The sequence below is a fragment of the Sitophilus oryzae genome, unplaced genomic scaffold (genome assembly GCF_002938485.1).
Source record: "Sitophilus oryzae breed Bouriz unplaced genomic scaffold, Soryzae_2.0 scaffold_1637_pilon_pilon, whole genome shotgun sequence".
Classification (NCBI taxonomy): domain Eukaryota; kingdom Metazoa; phylum Arthropoda; class Insecta; order Coleoptera; family Curculionidae; genus Sitophilus; species Sitophilus oryzae.
This window is the reverse complement of record NW_022146322.1, coordinates 352,521-374,545: the sequence shown is the minus strand read 5'-3', so window position 1 is coordinate 374,545 and position 22,025 is coordinate 352,521. Positions and strand designations below refer to the sequence as shown.

Genomic DNA, 22,025 nt, shown 5'->3' with positions numbered 1-22,025 from the left:
TATCAAATAGATAAATTTCTGTTGCATACGTCAATATGGAAGGATTCTAAGAATTACCCTAACATTTTAAAAAATATAAGAGAAAGTAGTCTCAACATAAACATTAATACTCAATTCTACCAATAGTTAAACAAATTAGTACAAAACTTACCTCCGCTACATCATAGACGTGAATCCTACCCAAGTTATCTCCCACTGTGACGTGCAGACCGGAAGGCGTCCAGGAAACTTTATTCAATGCAGGCATTCCTTCCACCGTTACGCTGGCTGCGGGCACCTCCGTATCCTGGTTTAAGTTCCACAAATCTAAACGGCCGCAACAATCAACCGCCGCAAACAAGGCGGGGTGAACGGGCGACCATTTTAAATTCAAAAGGTAATCTCCGTTGTCATCGAAGGAATATATCGGTTTCGAATCCTAGAAAAATATACAGTGAAATCCATCTAGAATGAATTCGCTTAGAGTGAAAACTAAGCAAAATTTTACTAGCAATTTTTTAAGCAAAAACCATGAGCCGAACAAAAGAAAATCAGGCTCAACTTTCGTTTAGCTGAAATCAGTTAGTTAGGAAATATCTGTTTATGTATTTGGAAGCCTTCTCGAATAGTATGTCACAATTTTTTTTGCGGAAATGCACATTTTCAGTTTATCAACTTTAGAATTGCTTAAATTAGGGCTACTTCAGTTTAGCTGCTCAAATCAGTTATGTAAAAAAATATTTGTTTATTTAGTGTTTGGAACTCAAGAGATAGCAGTCTACACAGATGCTTCCGTAATTTCAGGAGGCACAGGTATAGGCATATTGTCAGAGGAACTAGACATCTGACGATCTTTAAGGCTATCGGATGGCTGTAATGTCTACAAGCAGAGGTTTGCGCTGTAAAGGAAACGGCCAGTTGTATACGAGAAAAAAACTCTGATAGACCAATAGGAGATATAGATTGATATATTCTGATAGCTTTGGTGCTTTAAGAAGCATCACTATGCAATCAGTTAGATCGAAAACTGTGATGGACTACCGAGAAGCACAGCAATGTGGTGGGCAACCAAGAAGCGGACAGACTCGCCAAAGAGGGGGTCAGGGGAGAGGCCATAGCAGATGACCCATTACATGTGACGATCAATATACTGAAAGAAGCTATAGAGACTACAATCAAGGCCAACTAGCAAGATACGTTGCAACACCGTGAGGACTGCAGCTCGAAGACTGTGGTCAGTGGTAGATAGCAAAGAGACAAAACTACTAGAGCACAAAAAAAACTTAGTAGGCATAATTGTAGGTGTCATCACTGGAAACTGTCCTACGGGGGTAAACCTCGTGAGATGAAAGATTTCCAACGACGACTACTGGAGAGAATGCGAAGAGGAAGAAGAAACCATAGAGCATCTGCTGTGTCACTGTCCGGCACTGGAATACCGCCGCTTTAAAACTTTAGGGCAACGTTTTTTAGAGGAACTAGAAGTAGCAGAAGCCAACATCAGCGACATCGGGAACTTTGCAAAGAGCTGGAAGTGCTCTAACGCAAAGAAAGTATGAGAGGAAGATTTGGTACAATAACACACGGGTATCGCAATGGGTCCAAGGTCTCCGAGTGAGAGATCAAAAAGGATCCCAAACCCAAGAACGGTTAACCTAATAGAACTGCTCATTCAGCCAAAAGTGTCCACCAGCTGCATGTGAAAACTACTCGCTTTGTGATGTCATTGTAGTCCTTGTCATGGTTATTAGTCCTTATCCGGCAACCAATAATACACACACGTGCATTATTGGTTGCCGAATGCAAAACGTTCATTATTTAGTTAATTTATTTAAACACCTTATATGTATACAGTATAGAAAATTAACTGTATAAATCGTATTAAATACTCGGATAATGCATTTTTAAGAACAGCAGTTCCCAGCATCACCTTTTGCAAGCATTCTTTTTAGAGTACTTCCATATTTTGCTTTAAAATAATTAAAAAACAATATCGTAGGCACTTAGTAAGCACTTTGTCACAATCCACAACACAAAATGAACGTATTTATACACTCTATAGCTCTAAAAACTTTAAAGACACCTTTTTCACATTTAAAATTGACAATATAATTAACTCAAAATTTCTCAGCTGTTATTTTTATATAAGTTTACCATAGGCAACTAATAATACACACTATCATGACAAGGACTACAATGACGTCACAACTGTCAGCTGAAGCGCGGGAAGAGGCGAACGTACGTCTTATGAGGATGTCTACCTATCTCTATTAGTTTACCGTTCTTGTCCCAAACCCCAGCAACCTAACCTAGTATTTGGAAGCCTTTCCAAATAAACAGTCACAAACATTTTTTTTCTGCGGAAATGCATAATTTGCAATTTTTAACATTAGAATAGCTGAAACCAGTTACATGAAAACACGTTTCTATTTTTCATTCTAGAAATTATTCGAAACATAGGCAACTAAAAAAAATCGTCTTGAAGTGTATCACTTTCATTTATTAAAAAAATAATGTAAAATATAGCTAGATTTGAAAAGCACTCGGCAAATGGAATTCGTAAATAGGCGCGTTTTAGCTTACAGTGTGTTTTGATTGGTTTGTTTTTGTTTTTTAAGATACTGTTTAATCAACCAATTAGATCAAATTTTGAATAGGCGCAAATAAAATGAAGAGTAAGAGGAAAAAACAGACATCACAAAACTTACTTTTACAGAGAAAATTGATTTAAAAAAAAATATCGGACATCGTTTGTTACATTCATTTACAATTTAGCATGCGTTTGGGATTAGTGTTATGAACACAGATTAAGTTGATTAGTTAAAAATGCTTATAAAATGGACTTTTTTTCTCCTAACTCTTCTAAACTATTATAGTTACCTTTAAGCTCCATAACTTAATAGTCCAATCAAACGACGACGTTAGGAACATATGCGAGAAATCGATGCCACCTTGGACCGAATTCACGCTGATTCCCGTTATGGGCCCTTGGTGACCTTCGTACGTTTCTGTTATGCCCGTTTTAGCACCATGTCGACACGCTGAATATGCGGCTCCTATACAGAAAGGTAATACTTCAAATCACATACATTCATTTTTTATATAAAATTACTAGCAAAAAAACATTTGGTTTTCAACTAAAAAAAATATCAAGGTACCTACAAATTTTATTTTTCTGCAAAGGGATATATAATCTAATTCACGAAAAATGACGATAGCGTCAGGATATTTTTATTCAAAAAAGACATGTGTATACAATATACAAATGTATTGGAATGAGAGAATTTCCTAATTTACTGTCTGACAACCGTAGATGATTAAATCACTGGATCGAATAAAGACAGATGAATATTCTTGAAATTATTAATTTTTATCACATATACAAGAATATACTGCAGGCACCTCATAAATTCTTGTCGCCTATTGAAGGATAGATATAGAACATAACTGCATTTCCCAAATAAATCTATCCTTAGGTTGTCAAAATTCTTCTGCGGACAGAACCGGAAATTCCGTTCAGTACGACTCAATTTAATGGTAGTGAATAGGCGTAGATAGAAGATTACGTATTATCAATACCAGAGAAAATATTACAAAAATGTATTGCTGTTTACGAGTAAAACTCCTAGCTGTTTATTTTCATATTTTGTGTTATATATTTTTCTTCTAATGTGTAAAAATATGTAAAGATAAATTGTATACATTTATTATTTATTATAAATAAGTAAATAAATAATTTTTAGTTAGTGTATAAGTATACAGGGTGTCTGGAAAGTCAACGATAATACTGAAAGGGGTGATGGACCAACTTATAAGCATCCAGAAAAACATAATATGACCTTTGTAAAAAATCCATGGTTTTCGAAATATTGGCACTTTAATAAAATTTGTTAAAATCGTCCCCTTGGAACTGATTTTCGAGTGTTGAAAAAATGTAAAATTGTAAATGGGGGTGTAAAATTTTAACAAATTCTATTAAAGTGGCAATATCTCGAAAACCATCGATTTTTTACTTATGGCCATATTATGTTTTTCTGGATGTTTATGAGTTGGTCCATAACCCCTTTCAGTATTATCGTTAACTTTCCAGACACCCTGTATGTTTAGATATTTATAAACAGTCCAAAATTAACTTGGGTATAATATATCGAAAGATTTGCAAACACTATCCATAGTTTGTAATGAAGGATAATTCCGTGTTAAAGTCGAAGTGTTAAAGTTCCGTGTTAAAGTCAAACCACCCTTGTGTAACCTATAACCCAACGTCTACTAGATTAAAAGCGAGATATATAATTTAGAAAATTTGCTATTTTATGTGACAAACGTTATTATAGAGCGACTTACCTTCTTCCGATCCAATTACAAAATTATTAACATCGGAACTCGGGAAATCCAAGCAAGTGACAGCTACCGGTTTACTTTGCGTCCTACTTAAATCCAATGTGTCCTGGGGTTGTCCTAACATATCTAAAGACCACGAGCACATTCTACCATCCGTTGATATACTGATTAAGTTGTGCGCGTTTTGAGTGCCCACCACTGACATACAATAAACAGGATGCTACAATACAACGATTTATTATTGATTACAATGACCAAAAAGGTTTTACAAGCACATACTGTATGTGCGGTAGTAGACAATGGCGTCCTTTGTATAGGTGTCCTCTTCTGAACCCTGTTATCCCAAAGAACGATTTGACCAGAATATGTTCCACCAAGTATAAGGTTTGGGTGAAACCTGCCAAGAATAATAAAGGATAATAAATAAGAAAATATATTAATGTTCATAATATTTATATGACTTTATGAAGTGGCAATATGGTTATAAAAATTACTTCTATATTTTACCTAGCAAAAGTAGTAGATAACACAGCACTTTGACAATGGAAAATATATTCAGGCGTTGTTTTCTTAAATTTGGTGTTCCAAACTAGAACCACGCCATCTGGATCGTTTGGCGATTCTTCGTTATTATTATAAGAAGCCAGAAGTAATTCAGGAAACTGAGTTGACCAATCCAAGGAAGTTATGGTACGGTTTTTTGACCACCTGAAATAAAGTACATAAATGTATTAATAAATCGTTGAAATTTTACAAGTGCATACCTCTCATCGTAGAACGTTCTATTGAAGGATATCCTCTGGTGGCATTTCTCATCTAAAGCGTCCTCTCCTATTCCGGAATAATCAGTATAAATATCCACTGTCTCGCAGAGAGCCCTTTCCATAATCCTTCCTGATCTGTCAATAAATTGCTGGAAGTCCTCGGAAAGAATTATCATCTGTTTTTCTTCTTCGCTAAGCTCTCGAACTAATTAAAAAAAGTACAAAAATAAACAAATATTTTATAGTATTTTTACTTATACATAATTACATAGTGTAATACATACTTCTATCCTTAAAGAAGGCAATTTTAAAGACACATCTTGAGATATTTTTTGGAATTAAAATATTTTTTATAGAACTATAAGTATAAAATTTCTACATAAAATAATATTAGACAACCTTTTCTAAGATTCTACTTTAATTGAACACCTGAATCGGAAATAAAACATGTGTAAGAACTTTTTGGGTAACCAAAAAAGAGATGATTATCTCGCTCAGGTCGAGGAATTGGTTAGCGTACATGGCTCAAAAAGTGCATTTCCTTCACTCACATCTGGACTTCTTCCTTGAAAATTTATGAATAGTCTTGGATGAACACGATGAACGGTTTTATCAAGACATGGCTATGATAGAGAAGAGGTTTTCAGAGATGGGGTAATAGTATATAAAGCATGTTGCCGGAGGTTTCTTCCCCTAGGGCGATGTAAGACCTTGTCGTTGGTGGGGAAGCTCCTAGTTAGGTGCTGGGGGAATCTCCTCTAGCACTTTCGCTCACTGTCTTGTCCCTAGCTGTAATGTCGTGGCCAGGGTATTGCGCCAAGACATATAACGATGTCGGACGGGGCTATCCTGTCCGTTATACCAGGTATCCCCTACTGTCTGTGGTCATGTCTCACGGGTAGAGGGTGGGGGGTGGGGTGGGGGGGTCTTGGCTTAACCGCCCAGATCAAGAGGAGACAACCTCACCAAAAACCTAAATTCTAAGATGGCGGGATCAGATCAAAGGGATGCGTGGCTAGATAGAAGACTAGCCTTTACTGGTATCAGCTTGGGGCACCAGGGGGCATCTCACTGTATTTGCCCCTTACTTCTACATGCGGGGCTCTGTAGAAGTGGACCGATTATCACTAGCGACTCGTGTGAACACTATGAGATCTAGTATTAAAAACACCAACGGTGAAGCTGTGGGGGCGACCCCCTAGCGACACTGGGTACATTAACAATGAAACTTCCAAGGGACCAAACCCAAAAAGAACTACAGGAGAGGCGGCAGATCATATTTCAGCGGTACATCGTCCAGTGGCACACAAGCTACCATCTCCTCCAGCAAAAGTCGGGAGCCTAAGTCTAGACCCAATAAGCGACACAAGCTACCGTTTCGTCTACCCGGCTTGGGTCAACCAGGCGGGCTAGACGATCCTCTGAGAGTAGGTCTTAGCGGAGCAGAAGCACGGAGATACCTCCGACTGCTCCACGAAGGATTTGCTCCAGAGGAAGCTAAAGCGAAAACACTACTCCGAAAAGAGGAGAGAAAAAAAAAACAGCTCTGCTAAGGCAAAGAGAGAAAAAGCCAGGATGGGAAGCCGTCGAACACCGGGAGGCAAGCAGGGACGTATCACCAGCTTTGCCGCTATTGTTGCACAAGTGCAAACAATGCACCGCCAAGAAAATGGCGGTGCTGCCAAACAATTATCCAGAGGTTGCACTGACCACCGACCAGAAAACGGCTCTAGAAGAGGCTATACTGGACGAAGTAGTGGCGATCGGATCGCAACACGACGATCTATAAAATGTGGGTCAACTGCGTTTTGCGGGAATACACTATCGGGTGGGTATGATCCCCATTGATTGTGTATCTCAGGAATCGGCGGATTGGTTGGTGGAAACCGCACACCTAAGCTTAAAAATTGGCAAGGGCCGGGACTGGCTGCAGTGAAGGGAGAAAACATCTCAAAAGGGGCGGCCATCACGGTTTTTCTGCCGAGTAGCAAAGCGAAAGACTCCACCTACCTACTGAGTCTTATCCAGGCTCAGAACTCCAATGTAAGAACATCGAGTTGGCGAGTCATCAACTCGATGGAGGAGGGTCATGGTCAGGTCCTCACAATAGGAATTGACCTCAAATCCAAGAAGGCAATAGAGAAAGAGGGATAAAACGGAGATCCAAATTCCAACCGTGGAAGGGTGTATACAGGGAGGAAGAACATCATCTGTTGTCAGAGGGGGATGGGAAACATTCTACATTCTACCTGAGGTTTTGGGACGAAAGATTATCTTCTAGGGTACATCTACATCTAGGGTATAAAGGGCAAGCCAGCAGCAAATAAAGATAGATTTCTTTTAATTCATTGTTTACACCAAAATAATTCTTTTCACCTCCTCAAATTAAATTTATATCCATAAAATTATCATTATTATCCAAAAGTGATAAAACATGAAAAAACAATAGAGGACCTCACCCGAAAATGGTGGGTGGTAGAAGAAAATGGGAGTTATATTTGTATTGGGCGTGATTTTACATAAAAAAAACACCAGGAATGGTTGGGGGCTCGAGAATTTTTCTTTTTTTGCAGACCTCTGTGTTACTGAACCACTCTTTACAATTAAATAATAACTTATTTATTTAACTAAATTTATGTCCGTGAAAACTTAACGACGTTTCACATAAAACAAGTATCGTTAGCAATATTCCTAGAAATTTGGAATTAATAAATGTTTTTATTAATACTTAAGCTTCATTTTCATGCATCCGTTATACGTTGACACTATGGTCCGACGGTGCTCTGATTGGTCATAGCGTTTTCGCGCCACTTTTCATCCGTAAATATTTTACTTCGGCCCGTCAAGGGACCCGTTCATACGATAACGGACGTTTTGACACTTTTTTAACAAATTTAATCTAACTTTAATAAAAATATAAGTAAAATAGCAAAATCGTTATGGAAACGAAAATATAAAATAACACCAACGTATATCCGATAAACGGAGACATGCGGAAAAATGCAATAAATTTAAAAACTGCGTTATTTTCTAACCAATCAAAGTCTTTAAATTCTACCAATAATATTAATATCGTATCAACGTATCGTCGGACAACGGATGCATGAAAATCAAGCTTTAATCGTAAAATTATAGCAATTATCGTTTTTTCCTCTTTGAATTTTATACTATTATTTTTATTTATTATACGTTTTATACTATACTTACTTTCTTTCGTTTCGTGTTCCTTCTTGGCCTCTTGTTCCACCTGCGTGACGGCCGGTTGTACCTCCTTGACCTGGGGAAGACCGTGAGGTAGAATGCCCGGTGGCAGCTTACTGACTCCGATGTGTGGCAAAGAGTTCTCCTCATCCTCGCCTTGCGGGTCGTCATACGTAAGAACTGAGAGTGAATTTTGGGCGACGTCTCATTGCGCACAGGCGCGATAACACCATTCATACAGTTTTGAGGTTAGAATTATGAATGTGAACGGGACATAATATTCTCCTTAGTAAACGTCTACTATAAATGTATGTTTTAACATGCATTATGTACAAGTTTATATAAACCTAAATAACAATATTGCTGGTTTTTATTAGATAGTGTTATTTTTTTAAAGAAACCAGCAAACATTTTATTCTGAATGTAGGTATTATAATTTACTCTACGTAAATTATAAAAAATATACATTATATAAAATAGAAACGAACCATAGTTAATAAAAATAAATACAGCAAAAGTATAGAGCCATAGAGCCAATGTTAAAATAACATACAAATAACAAAAATATAGTTTTTTTTTCATAGTTCCAACCTCTTTCTCATACTAAATTGCATTTACTCAAGGACCAATATCTTTTAGGAAACTTTTTTGCAAATTTAAGTAGATAAACAAAATTAAATATATGTAATTATTGTATGTCCCACACGTTAAGTTCTTTCCCCTTAACAATCTGCACAATCAAGAACTTTTAGCAGGCCTCGACTTTCATAGATAAAAATTTTAATATAAATTACCAAAGGCAAAGCGCAATATTTGGACATCCACGCAGGGCAGCACAAATTACAAAGATGACGAAATTGTAGCCTGTGTTGACTATGCCCATGTTATCAAGCACACATGTGTTGCTTCCTGTAATTAGAAGTTTTCCTTATTTTAGTAAATATTAGAATTCAGCTAAAACGTGAAATCGCATTAACATGTAATAATTTTTTGGGAGGCCTTGACTAGTAGAAAGGAGGGCATCACTATTAATCGGCAGGTCTTAAATAATATGCGGTTCGCGGACGATACCGTCCTTATAGCAGACAACGTGGAGGGTCTGCAAACACTTCTACATAACGACTAAATAACACGTGTAGAGTCTATGGCCTGAAAATGATAATCACTAAGAGAGATGTCCAAGCCAATGTTCTAATAGATAATATACACCTATGGAGAGAGTACAAAAATATAAATATCTAGGCAGTTGGTTGACCGAAAACTTGGATCAATCAGCAGAAATAAAAGCTCGAATAGAAATAGCCAGAGCATCCTTTGTAAAACTCAAAAAATGTCTGTGCAGTGGAGACATCAACTTAAAGCTTAGATTAAGAATGCTAAGGGGTTACAAATTTGCAACTCTACTCTATGGTTCAGAGGCTTTTGGACACTTAAAAAGGCCGAAATGGAGAAGATTGAAGCATTCGAAAGATGGTGTTATCGGCGTATGCTGAGGATTGCATGGACTGACAAGGTTACAAATGTAGAACTGCGACGCAGAATTCAGGACGAAGAGGTGATTAACACCCTTAAAAAGAGAAAACTTAAATACTTTGGACACATAATGAGAGGACCTAAATATGCCCTGCTGCAGAACATAATAGAAGGAAAGATAAAGGGCAGAAGGAGCCAAGGAAGAAGATGAACATCATGGCTCAAAAATTTGAGAGAATGGTTTGGAAGGACTTCAAACCAGTTATTCAGAGCAGCCGTTAACAAAGTTAGAATTGCCATGATGATTTCCAACCTCCATTAGGAGATGGAACCCGAAGAAGAAGAAGATATACCTGCGACCATAATTTTTTATTCGGCGCGAAATTAACCTGTGAATGTGACTTATTCTGTTAACGTTAATTTTAGATCTTAATGTGTTTTTTAGATTAGGGTTATGCCTTTGAGTTATGCTGTTGTCATAATATCGCAGTAAACCTGTCCGTGATATTTTATTAACTGCTAGTTTTTAACTTCGACTGCGATTTCACTATCGATCATTCACATATTATAATAACATCTAGTTTATGATGCCGACCGCGACGTAAGACCACCATATAGCGGCACTAGACTGTGCTCTTCTGTTCATGTTATTTAAAAAAATAATGAAATTATTTACTGATAATATACGTACGAATAAAAAGAGTGATAGTAATAATATACCGTGTGGTGCATCGGAACACAGAACATAGGAAATATTATGAAAATTTTGAAAAGATCAAATATTATCTCCCCAGATGATTTTATGCAAAAGTTGTATTAGACTTTTTGAAGAGGTGTTAAAGTTGTACTTTTGTGTAGAATTTCGTTTCATTTGGAATAGTAATTTAAAAGTTATTTGCAAAAATATACCTTCAAATTAATAAAATTAATACGGTCCAGAGAAAGCTACAATTAAAATAACCAGCAAAAAATGTGATTGTGCCATTGTCAAATTCGATGTCACATTTTGTTTACAAAAATATGAAGGTACCAAACAGAGTAATTTTGTATAAAATAATTATGAATTTCGCAACATCTGAAAAAGTTAGATGGTTCAACGGCATTTTGCTGGAAATAGTATTCCCGCTGTGTTAGATATGTTCGCAGCTCAGTCTCCGGAAAGCCTATACCTAATAAGCTAATAGTTTAAAGAATAAACTAAAGGCACTAAGGTTAAGGTTTTGGTTAAAGTATTAAGCACATGGAAGTGTGAAGCTGTAGCAATTCACTGTTTATTCTTATCTTGGTAACGACCGTGAACTGCTACTTTTATTTCACAGTGAAAATATCGATTAGCGATTTTTTGCCTAACTCTAAATAATAATAAAAAATCATTACAAGATTATGTTCTAAATCAGGCTCAGATTAAAAAACTGACAAGAAGCTATACTCTAAAAATCATATTAAAAAAGCAATAATATGAAAAGAAGATAAGTAATGTCGAACTTAATTTGGCATCATCTATACAGTGCTACAAATTCGAGATACGAGCATTGGTATCTCGGAAACCGTAAGAGATACGAAAATGGTTAAATTTGGGCAAAGTTGCGCCTTGGGATGTTCACCAAGATGCCATCAAAAAAGTTTTGCAAATTTCAAGAATTGCTGAGTTTTTTGGGAAAAACGGATTTTTTTGGAAAATCAATTTTATTTTTTCCTGTCGTTACTTTTTAGAAAATCAAAAAACTAATTGCACATTCTCATAGCCACTTTATTAGGGCTAACTGAAAACATTTTTAGATTTTTAAATTATCTGATATTTTGTGGGATACAGAGGCCAACTTGATTTTTTTAATTACGGACCTGCATTTTTTATTTTAGATTTTGAAAGAACTCGGTCTCCTGAGTACAATGATATGCCACACTTAATTTTTTTTTTGTTTCGGATATCTGAACACAATTTAATTAAACTAATTTCAAGTCCGGCTCTGGTTTTTTAAATATTTAATCTATTCATCGTTACAATATTGATAAGCTTTCAAACTTAACAATGACGTGGGGTAAAACATTGAATACAAAAAATCAAATGCAATAAAATAATATAAAATTATTGGGCATTACTTAACGTCGTTTTTAAAAGTGATATCAATACATTTCAACATTTACAATAAAGAGCATAGAATGCATTCGGAAGTATAAGAAGAAGATATGTTTAAAGAGCTATAAATCAGATTGAACGAAAAATACATTTGTGCATTAGGGACGGTGTTAACCCTTTAGAACCTGTAGAGCCTTGGAAACTAGTTTGTAGAAGTTGATTTATTTATAATAACTACGATTAATATTATGCATATTATTAGATCGTACACGGAGATTTCAAATTCACAATAAAAAAAGTTAAAAATAATATTTTCAAATTGCTGACCTGGATAATATTATTTATTTGAATCTTTCAATTGGCTAGATTAGTCTTATTCAATGTTAATTAGCGCTGATCCATATTGTTGAGATGAATATAATCAGATTAAATAATTTAAAAAAACCAGAGTCGGACTTGAAATTATTTTAAATAATAATTAAATAGTTTTGTTATTCTTAAGGTACCTAAAACAAAAAAAAAGTATCAAGTGCGGCATATCATTGTACTCAGGAGACCGAGTTCTTTCAAAACTTGGAATAAAAAATGCAGGTCGTATTTAAAAAAATTAAGTTGGCCTCTGTATCTCACAAATTATCAGCTAATTTGAAATTATAAAAATACTATCAGATAGCCCTAATAAGGTAGCCATGAGAATGTGCAATTAGTTTTTTGATTTTCTAAAAAGTAACGCCGGGAAAAAATAAAATTGATTTTCAAAAAAATCCGTTTTTCCAAAAAAACTCAGCAATCCTTGAAATTTTTAAAACTTTTTTGATGGCATCTTGGTGAACATCCTAAAGCGCAACTGTGCCCCAATTTAACCATCTTCGTATCTCTTACGGTTTCCGAGATACCAATGCTCGTACCTCGAATTTGTAGCACCCTGTATATGTATGATTAAATACAAATTGAATTAAATGAATGTGCAACAAAACCAGTATTAAAATTTCGACAGCCTCTATAATTTCGTACTGCACTTTTCGCAATAAAAGTCACGCACGAACACGAAGTATCGCGCAGTAGCCTGCTTTGTGCTGCGTCTTAATATGCGCACACGGACTGCTCGATATGTGATTGTAGATTGTATGGGAAGGGGGAAGTTAATCACGGCGATTTTATAGCTCTATTGTGTCCCCCTTTCTTGAGTTACAAAACATCATACAGTCTTAGGGTTTTGAAAAAAAAACAGTATCTGAGACGGTTTTATATCGATACGTGATACAAAAACGTGATCTGTAATGCCTGCGTGGGTTATGACACTTGTGTCTTAATGAGGCAAGGTATAAGAGTTATTTCTAATAATTTCTGAATCATTATAAGACTCTCTGATCACATCGTACCTGATTTGTCTGTTAGTGTTTAAGTTGAACTCCGCACTTCAAATAAGACTGATAGGTCTCTCTTAATTTTCTAATTTTATATTTTTAAATAGGTAAATTAAACATTATTTTCTTATTATTTGAGCGTCAAAGAATTTATTTTAATTGCATTCTAAAAAAAGTATAATCTATGTATTTTTATTGTAGTTTTTAATTTTATAATAAATAAAATCCCTAAAAGATAAGGTCTTTAAACATTAACACAATAATTATAAACGATTGCTAAATGGAAACTTCTGATGCAAGTTAAAATATCCAAATTAAATTATAAGACTTACGTGCAAAGTGCTTAGTGATTAAATGGAAATAACTATGTTTGATTGATTTGTTTCATAGTCTGAGACAACTTGACAAAGTTTACGCGGCTGTAAAATAATTAGGATATATTTGAACTTGTTAAATACAAAATAAATATGAAATATCCTAAGTATTTATTTAGTTTTCATATAGCTATTATGTGCAAACAAATGAAATAAATATAAATGAATACCAATTTTCCAGAAATTTATATATTCATAAGCGATAATAGAAAAACAAACTGGAAAAGAGGTATCAAAAACACACACAACAAAAAACAATAGCATTTTAAGCATGTGTATAGTAGGAATTTTCAATATTAAGGGATGTAATAGGAAATAATAGGCACTGTGTAAAACACGAACATACATTTACATGCGAGATCTAATAATGTAAATACCCCCCTAGTACAGCATCAATTGTAGCTAAAGCGTTAGAAACCATATACATCCATCAAATATATTAGTAACAAATACCATATGACCGAAAAAAGGCGGCGTCAGAGATGGCTTGGAGAAATTATATGGGCTTTGTCAACGACCAAGTTTCCAAGCCAACTGGACGCCATTTTTTTTTTCATCATACGGTACAATTTGGGTTAAGAGCCAAGGGGTTTAATTTTAATTGCGGAGACTTCCTGTACTAGTGTACACTTTACGCCCTCAAATGTTCTAACGTTCGACTTGTCACACAAGAACCAACCTGATTTAAGTCAAATCAAAGCAAAATAACATTTAAGAGTAAAAAGCGTATAGAAATAAAGAAAGTTCAGTCAATTATTATTTGGTTCAATCAACTATTATTTGGTTAGAAAAACGGTCATCTGCTACAAAGCTAGGAAAATAAGAATACCTATGGAGTTAATTTTAAGATAAATTCATGTTCATCGTAAATTTAAATTAATTATAATAATTGATAATTAAATTAATAATAATTACATTTTATTACTTTTTATATCATTTGTTAACTATTTAATTGTTGTTAATTAATATTCAATCCATTTTTTTACTCTAGTTTTTAACTCAAAGTTAACAAACCATCTGTGTATTCTTTAGTCAATTTATTCTTTTGGTATATACAATTTTACTTGAAACCGCTAATTATACAGGGTCCGGCAATAGTGAGTAGGTATTAGGTCACTTGAGCCAGACAGACAGCCAGATATCCGATATGGATAAATAGGAGTGTGGCGTAAATCAGGTAACAATAGTTAAAATACGCTAATGAACTAGAATAAACAGGTTTAAACAGGAAACAACCGCTTCAAAACAGAAATAAACCGGTTTGAACAAAAAATGCAAAACAGGTCTGTTGTTTTAAGCTAAAAAGCGGTTCAAAGCAGTTTAAAGCGGTTCAAAGCGCTTCAAACCTGTTTATTCTAGTTCATTAGCGTATTTTAACTGTTCTTACCTGATTTACGCCACACTCCTATTTATCCATATCGGATATCTGGCTGTCTGTCTGGCTCAAGTGACCTGGTCAAGATCTGGTCAAAAGAATAATTTTTTCTCTACCGTTTTTCAAAGTAAGTCCAAAATAACCGAGTTATTTTATTTTGAAAATTTCCAAAAAAACTGTTTTTTTGCTAAAATTTTGAGAACCACTGGATCTTTTCTGGATTTTCTTTCATGAAATTTAAGCTACTACCTGTGTTGCCATATTATCAAGAAATTATGTTTTTTAACTTAAAACTAAAAAAATTTCTATTTCAATTTTTTTTTCCGCAAAAAATACCTCATAGACGTGTTTCTGATATCGATATATAGGGTGTCCCAGGCTGAGCGTGCATTAGAAGTTTCTAGAGAACCACAATATCTAGATCGGAGATTTTTTGCACATCATTGTTTCACAACGAGATCTATCGATTAAAAATATTTTCAATATGGTGGCACTTCCGGAAATACCGGAAGTTGACAGCAACTTTCCTACTTTAAATGGGTACCCCCATTTTTTATTACATACTTAAATTCTCTGTAAAATTTTATGAATTTTGATATTAAACACTCTATACCTAACATTAACCGTTTTTGAGAAAAAAAAATATTTAAAATTTTTAGACAAAAAAAACTCCTGTCAAAAATATATGTATAGCCTAAACGTCAAATTTAGTGATTACTACAGCCACTGTGAGATAAAGAGAAGACATTTGGATATCTATTTCAAAAATTAAATTGTTCAAATGTCATATAATAATAGCGGTAGCTGTCATGGAATTGAGTGATTAAAAAATTATCATAAATCATTTTTTTCAAATGGAAACCCACTTTTTTTATTTCACTAGTGAAAAGGCTTTTCAATTAGTTACTTTTTGACTATACATGTTCCTATACCTAAAATGAATCGTTTATTAAGTTATTGAAAATTTAGTTTTAAAGCGTATATTTTTCTTGATTTTAACCAGTAGCCTATGACTTTAAATGTCAAGTGATGTAAAACAATAAATCTGGCCATGTCATATTGTGACACTTTGTTCAAAAAGCAGTATGTTTTCGATCATAATTTCCAAGCCAATTTAGCGCTTTTTTTTTATCATATGGTATATGATATGAGTAATATCAATTATTAGATACCACGATATCACTAAAGAGCAAAAATGCGAGATATATTTTTATAAAATAAATACACTTTTTAAACTCTTAAGGGCGGGCAGTATTTATAATAAATAAAAAATTCAAATAATTCGTTTTCTGACAGATGGAAATAAATTGTCTGACTGTTTGACACTTAATATCAAAGGAAGCTAAATAAAATCAAGGAAAATATATCTTTTCAAACTAAATCTTAAATAACTTAAAAACGATTTATTTTAGGTATAGGAACATGTATAGTCAAAAAGTAACGAATCGAAAAGCCTTTTTACTAGTGAAATAAAAAAAAGTGGGTTTCCATTTGAAAAAAATGATTTATCATCATTTTTTAATAGCTCAATTCCATGAAAGTTACCGCCATTATTATATGACATTTGAACAATTTAATTTTTGAAATAGATAGCCAAATGTCTTCTCTTTATGTCACAGTGGCTGTGGTAATCACTAAATTTGACGTTTAGGCTATACACATATTTTGACAGGCGGTTTTTTTCTTCCTAAAATTTTAAATATTTTTTTGTCAAAAACGGTTAATGTTAGATATAGAGTGTTTAATATCAAAATTCATTAAATTTTACAGAGAATTTAAGTATGTAATAAAAAATGGGGGCACCCATTTAAAATAAGAAAGTTTGGTTTGGTTTGGCTGTCAACTTCCGGTATTTTCGGAAGTGCTGCCACATTGAAAATATTTTTAATCGATAGATCTTGTTGTAAAACAATGATGTGCAAAAAATCTCCGATCTAGATATTGTGGTTCTCTAGAAATTTCTAATGCATGCTCAGCCTGGGACACCCTGTATACTACCAATATTTGCACTTATTTCTGGGACACCCTGTATATTTTTTTATATCTAGAATAAATATAATTATATATTTATATATTTTTGAGTTCAGAAAAAATGTGCTAGGTATCCAATATCAGTGACAACAGCTTATGCTATTTTTGGTAATAGATACGCATTAAAACTGGACCAAAAACCTTACAATTTATGTTTTAATGAATATTCTACTTCCATAAACAAAAAAAAGTTATAGCCTACATGCCCTCTCATATTCTCTAGTACATACGAAAGTAGAGGTCGCCTATACTCTCTACAGAATACGATATTGTAAGAGATCTATAATATGTGTGCTAAACTGAAAATAATCATTGCATAACTTCGTATGTAATGGACATGTTATATTTGAAAATAATAGAAGTACTCTGAGGTTCAAAAGTGGTTCACCTCTCTAACTTTTTTATTTGTTCAGATAAAAAAAACGAGATTTGGTATGCTAGTATATGACATAAATTAGAATTGACTGACGTATTCAATTCGGTCACTTCCTGTTTCACCGGAAATGCCTACAACTTTTGATTTTTAAATGGCACCCTCGGTATTTTGTTACTATATTCGATAGAAAATGACACTCTGAACAGAATTACATATAATATGTCAACTTTTGACATTTTCGATTACGGTTTCTTTGAAATTACAACATGCGATTCATAGCGACAATTTGACTCGAAATACCAAGCGTGCGGTACCAAATTATTCCTAAAAAAATGCATTTTCCAAATATGCTAATAAGCCACTTTCGTTCCATTTGAAAAAATTGAGATATGATTAAAAATACGATTTGGGCATCTTTTAACCGGCCAGGATAAGACACTAAAAGCATTACACCATCAAATCTATTTTTCCAAGGCTACTTGATTAAAAATTAGTGTTTTTAACACAGCCATGGCACTCTAGATTAAAATTTAAATACAATTTTGTTTTAGGCGAAAATGTCAAAATATACATACATATGACATGTCAATCTATTCAGAGTGTCATTTTCTATGTCATCAAATAAACTAAAAAAAATACCGATGGGTGCCATTTAAAAATGAAAAGCTGTAGTCATTACCGGTGAAACAGGAAGTGACCGAATTGAATACGTCAATCAATTCTAATTTATGTCATATACTAACATACCAAATCTCGATTTTTTATCTTAAAAAATAAAAAATTTATACGGGTGAGCCACTTTTGAGACGCACTTGGTATACAGGAAAATATCATAATATACCTTTTTTTATATCAACATTCGATAACGTTATGGTGCGTTTAGACTTGAGCACGCACGCACTGATCCTCCGCGAATGCTCAAGTGTAAACGGCTGTGCGCGCACGCTCACTCTGAATCTGTCTGTGCGCGAGCTGCCGCGAACGTGAGCCGTCTGGTGTCGGTTTTTGGTCCGTGCTCAAAGGGATTTTATGTGTGCGCGAACGCTCAATTTGAATCGGCAATTTGTTTTGTCTGCGTTCGTGCGTGCCTGTGTGATTTTTTTTTTGTTTTCTTTATTAAAATTATGGAGCGGATCAATGAATCTTCGTTATTATTAATTGAAAAATATGAAAAGTTGCCTATATTATGGGATGTTAAACATTCTTTGTATTATTAAAAAATCAAAAAAAATATAACGCATGGCAAAACCTTGTAAATAAAATTAATATTTAATATGTCGATATTAATGAAATTGCTATTCTAAAATTTGTATCTTTTGTTCGTAATTTTTGGTGTTATTAAATTTTGTAAATATTTAAAGTCGGGCCTGGTCATTCTTGTAAAATTTTTGAACTGATCATAGCCCTCCTCAGACACTAAGTTGTTGCAGTAAATTATATCGATTTCTAAAAATTTGGGTTTGCCACCAGCCACGATGTTTTCGATTTTTCTTCTTTTTAATAATTAAGCTGTGCATAACAATGGCTTCAGCCTCGACTATTTCTTGGTCGTCCATTATTTTCGCCAACACAACACTGCTGTGCGCGCACAAATGGAACACTTCATTCGTCGAAAAATAAGTTTTTAATTTGAACGGAGCCGAGAGCGCGAACGAATGCCGTGCGCGCACGCTCAGCTCGTGCGTGCTCATGTCTAAACGCACCATTACATTAAAATTATATTTTTTAATATCAAATACATATTAGAGGGTGTTTAAAAATTATTAATGAACATAGAAAAAACCTATACAGCGAAAGAACAATGTTTATCTTGAAAAAAATGTACTCTCTAAAGGCAACTGAATTTTGTAGTGCATTATGTACAGGTGATAAAAAAACTGTTAACCGTGTCCCCTTACAAAGAAAAATAGCTAGTAATATTAGGCACGTAAAAACTATGCAAGCGAGCAATATGATCAGCCCAAAGGATAGGGATCATGTTAGAGAACGAACACCAAATACTTCCAAGAATTGTAAAGGTATGCATAGCCACCTACCTGTGAACTCATCTTCCCACTCTAAACCTGGGTTTAAGTTGTATTCATCTGTCGTACGTACGGTGGGATAGTAAAAAGAAAGATTTCGAATTAGACTTTATATTTTTAAATAATAACAAATGTTTTGCTTTATAGATTACAAGAACAATTTAGCATATTCGTGGCTAACGTTCATTGAAAATAAAAATAAGTTATTCGAATTCAATAGGCCTGGAACACCTCAGTAAAATGTAAAATTTCAACTAGTTTTATATAACTTATTTTTATTTATCTATATTTAAATTAAAAAAAAAATTGTCCACAAATGATGGCTTTTGAAATATATTTTTTAGCAATGCAAGCCTCGTTGTACAAAGCAATAACTTAAAATTGTTACTGATATAATAACAAAGGGGACAAAAATATTTGTTAAAAAATTAGCACATGCTATTAGTTTGTTAATAGTTACAACTGAAACAATATACTCCTTAAACTCACCCATTCCATTGTAAATTTACTAAGTATGGATGAAAATTATATATACATATATTGAATCTATGGAAAAAAAATAGCAGATAGTATAGCAATGTTTTACTTTTCCCAAAAACTAGCTCTTTGGATATCTGACACTAAATGTTTCATCTAAATAATAAATAAAGTTATTATAATGTAGCCTAATAATAATCTACTTATTTCCTCTTTTTATTTTATGTTATTGTCAAATTTAGGCAACATATATTTTGTGCTATATATCCTGCTGGTCATTCAAACTATGTGGCATTTAATGCATGTGACAGAGAATAATATAAATGACCAGTTGACAAGCAGAGAGACAAAATCAAAAGCGGCTACAGTGTTGCCGGTTTTTTACGTTTATAGGAAAATGTGTGTAGAAAAATATAAGCTATTTTAAAAACTTTATGTATACTACTGAAACGAAGATAATATATCTAAGCTAAATATAATCTATTACAGCTGTAGTAATATGAGTAACTAATAGTGAAAAATAAAGTACCAACTATAGTTCCAAAATCCGGCAATACAGCATAGAAGAAATGTATCGACCCACTTTTTATCTCTTTTTAATATATTTGATTTTCCATTAAGCTGTTCACATCACTGTCTTACACGTTAAAATTCAGACCGCACAGTTTCGATGACCAAATCGGTATAAGAGCTAAAATTCATATTAAATAAACACCTCTCTAACAATTTAAATATTTTAGGAAATCTCCCTATTTGTTTAAAAGCCATTTGTAGAAGTTTCAAGGAAAAAAAATATTTGAATTTACTTTTACATCTATACATCATAGTTATGCACTCAGATTCACAATATATCGAAAAAAAACGCAGTCCAGTTGGCTTGGAAATGACGATCGAAGACATTTCCAATACAATTTTACAAGTACAAAATGACAACGATCTTCATTCTTCCCAATCTATGACGCCATTGTTTTTCGATCGTATGGTAGTTATGCCATGCATAATATTACCTTTGTTCGCACAGCAAAATATCAATTGTCAATTTAGTCTATGCGCCGACAGGCAATTTTTAATCGATCGACTATTTAGTTGCAAAGGTGAAAACAATAGATTCTTATGGAGCGACTATTTGGGTGCATGTATAAACGGCTCCATAAGAATATATTGGTTACAAATTTGCAATAATCGGCCGACTAAAAATTGCTTGTCAGTGCATAACCTTAGTCCTACGCATGGTCTCAAATCTTGTGTGCGAGACAAAGTCAGCGAATGACGTGATAATTAAATTATGACAGTTCTGTTTAATATTTATTGATTGAATAGCCGGGGACACACGAGAGGTATTTTTCGCAATCATTTTTTCTAAGTTCAAGAAGTAACCCAAGCAGCATTTGGACGTCGGGACAACGTTGTGTCACGCGACCAAACGTCGGGGCGCAACGTCGGCACAACCTCGTGCCAACCCTAGTCTGCACTAGTTTGGAGAATAATTTTTGGGTCGAAACGACGTTGGATACCGACGTTGGCTAGAAGCCTAATTTAGTACAAACTGCAACGTTGTTTAAAATCCTAATTCACAGAAATACAAAACTAATATGGCGTCTAAGTCGCGTTTTATCCTAAATTGGGATAATTATAGTAAAAATATTATTTTTATGATTTAGTTAGAGACATATGTCAGATGGCAGTGAAGGAAAACAAAACAAAAGTATTTAAGTGTGGAGGATGTTTGAAGATCAGAATTATTGATATACTTTAACCGACTCTGTAACTCGTTACCCAAGGCAAAAAAGTTAAACGCAAACAACTTTATTGATAAATGTATTGTTTCTACTTTGAAAAATACTAATGGGCCTTAAAATTAAAGAAGTTTTAAAAATTTTCTTGAATTTTTTTTTTTTAGTAAAATGAGAATAATTTATTCGCAGTCGAAAAAATTGTTTCCGCGTGTTTTTTAGGATCAAATATTTCAAGTTAATGTATTCAAAAAGCAGGAATTGCTATTTTAGGAACGAAACATTTTCTTATTTAACAACATGGCGGCTTTCACTTTGTTGTTTTGGAGATTAAGATGGAGTTCGAGTAGTCGCATACTGGACTAATAAAGTCGCAGTTCGGCCTTAACAGGTAGTATACTCGTCGCAAGATTGCCTAATTTAGTCATCCTAG

At 34.0% G+C, this 22,025-nt stretch overlaps 1 protein-coding gene across 19 annotated transcripts in view; it reads right to left on the bottom strand.

Moving 5' to 3' along the window:
* The window catches only part of LOC115880569 (cytoplasmic dynein 1 intermediate chain), a 41,686-nt gene that overhangs the window by 4,974 nt on the left and 14,687 nt on the right, over window positions 1–22,025 (bottom strand). For 7 of the 19 annotated variants that reach the window (XM_030897807.1, XM_030897804.1, XM_030897805.1 and 4 more), the window contains 8 exons: window positions 19,395–19,442; window positions 8,292–8,465; window positions 5,085–5,289; window positions 4,828–5,028; window positions 4,600–4,717; window positions 4,324–4,540; window positions 2,860–3,035; window positions 152–418 (listed from right to left, as the gene is read on the bottom strand). In XM_030897807.1, coding sequence (XP_030753667.1) covers window positions 152–418; window positions 2,860–3,035; window positions 4,324–4,540; window positions 4,600–4,717; window positions 4,828–5,028; window positions 5,085–5,289; window positions 8,292–8,465; window positions 19,395–19,442 — 1,406 coding nt within the window. The remainder of the gene's footprint in view (window positions 1–151; window positions 419–2,859; window positions 3,036–4,323; window positions 4,541–4,599; window positions 4,718–4,827; window positions 5,029–5,084; window positions 5,290–8,291; window positions 8,466–19,394; window positions 19,443–22,025) is intronic. The other 12 variants (XM_030897806.1, XM_030897809.1, XM_030897812.1 and 9 more) reach the window with 3 other exon arrangements.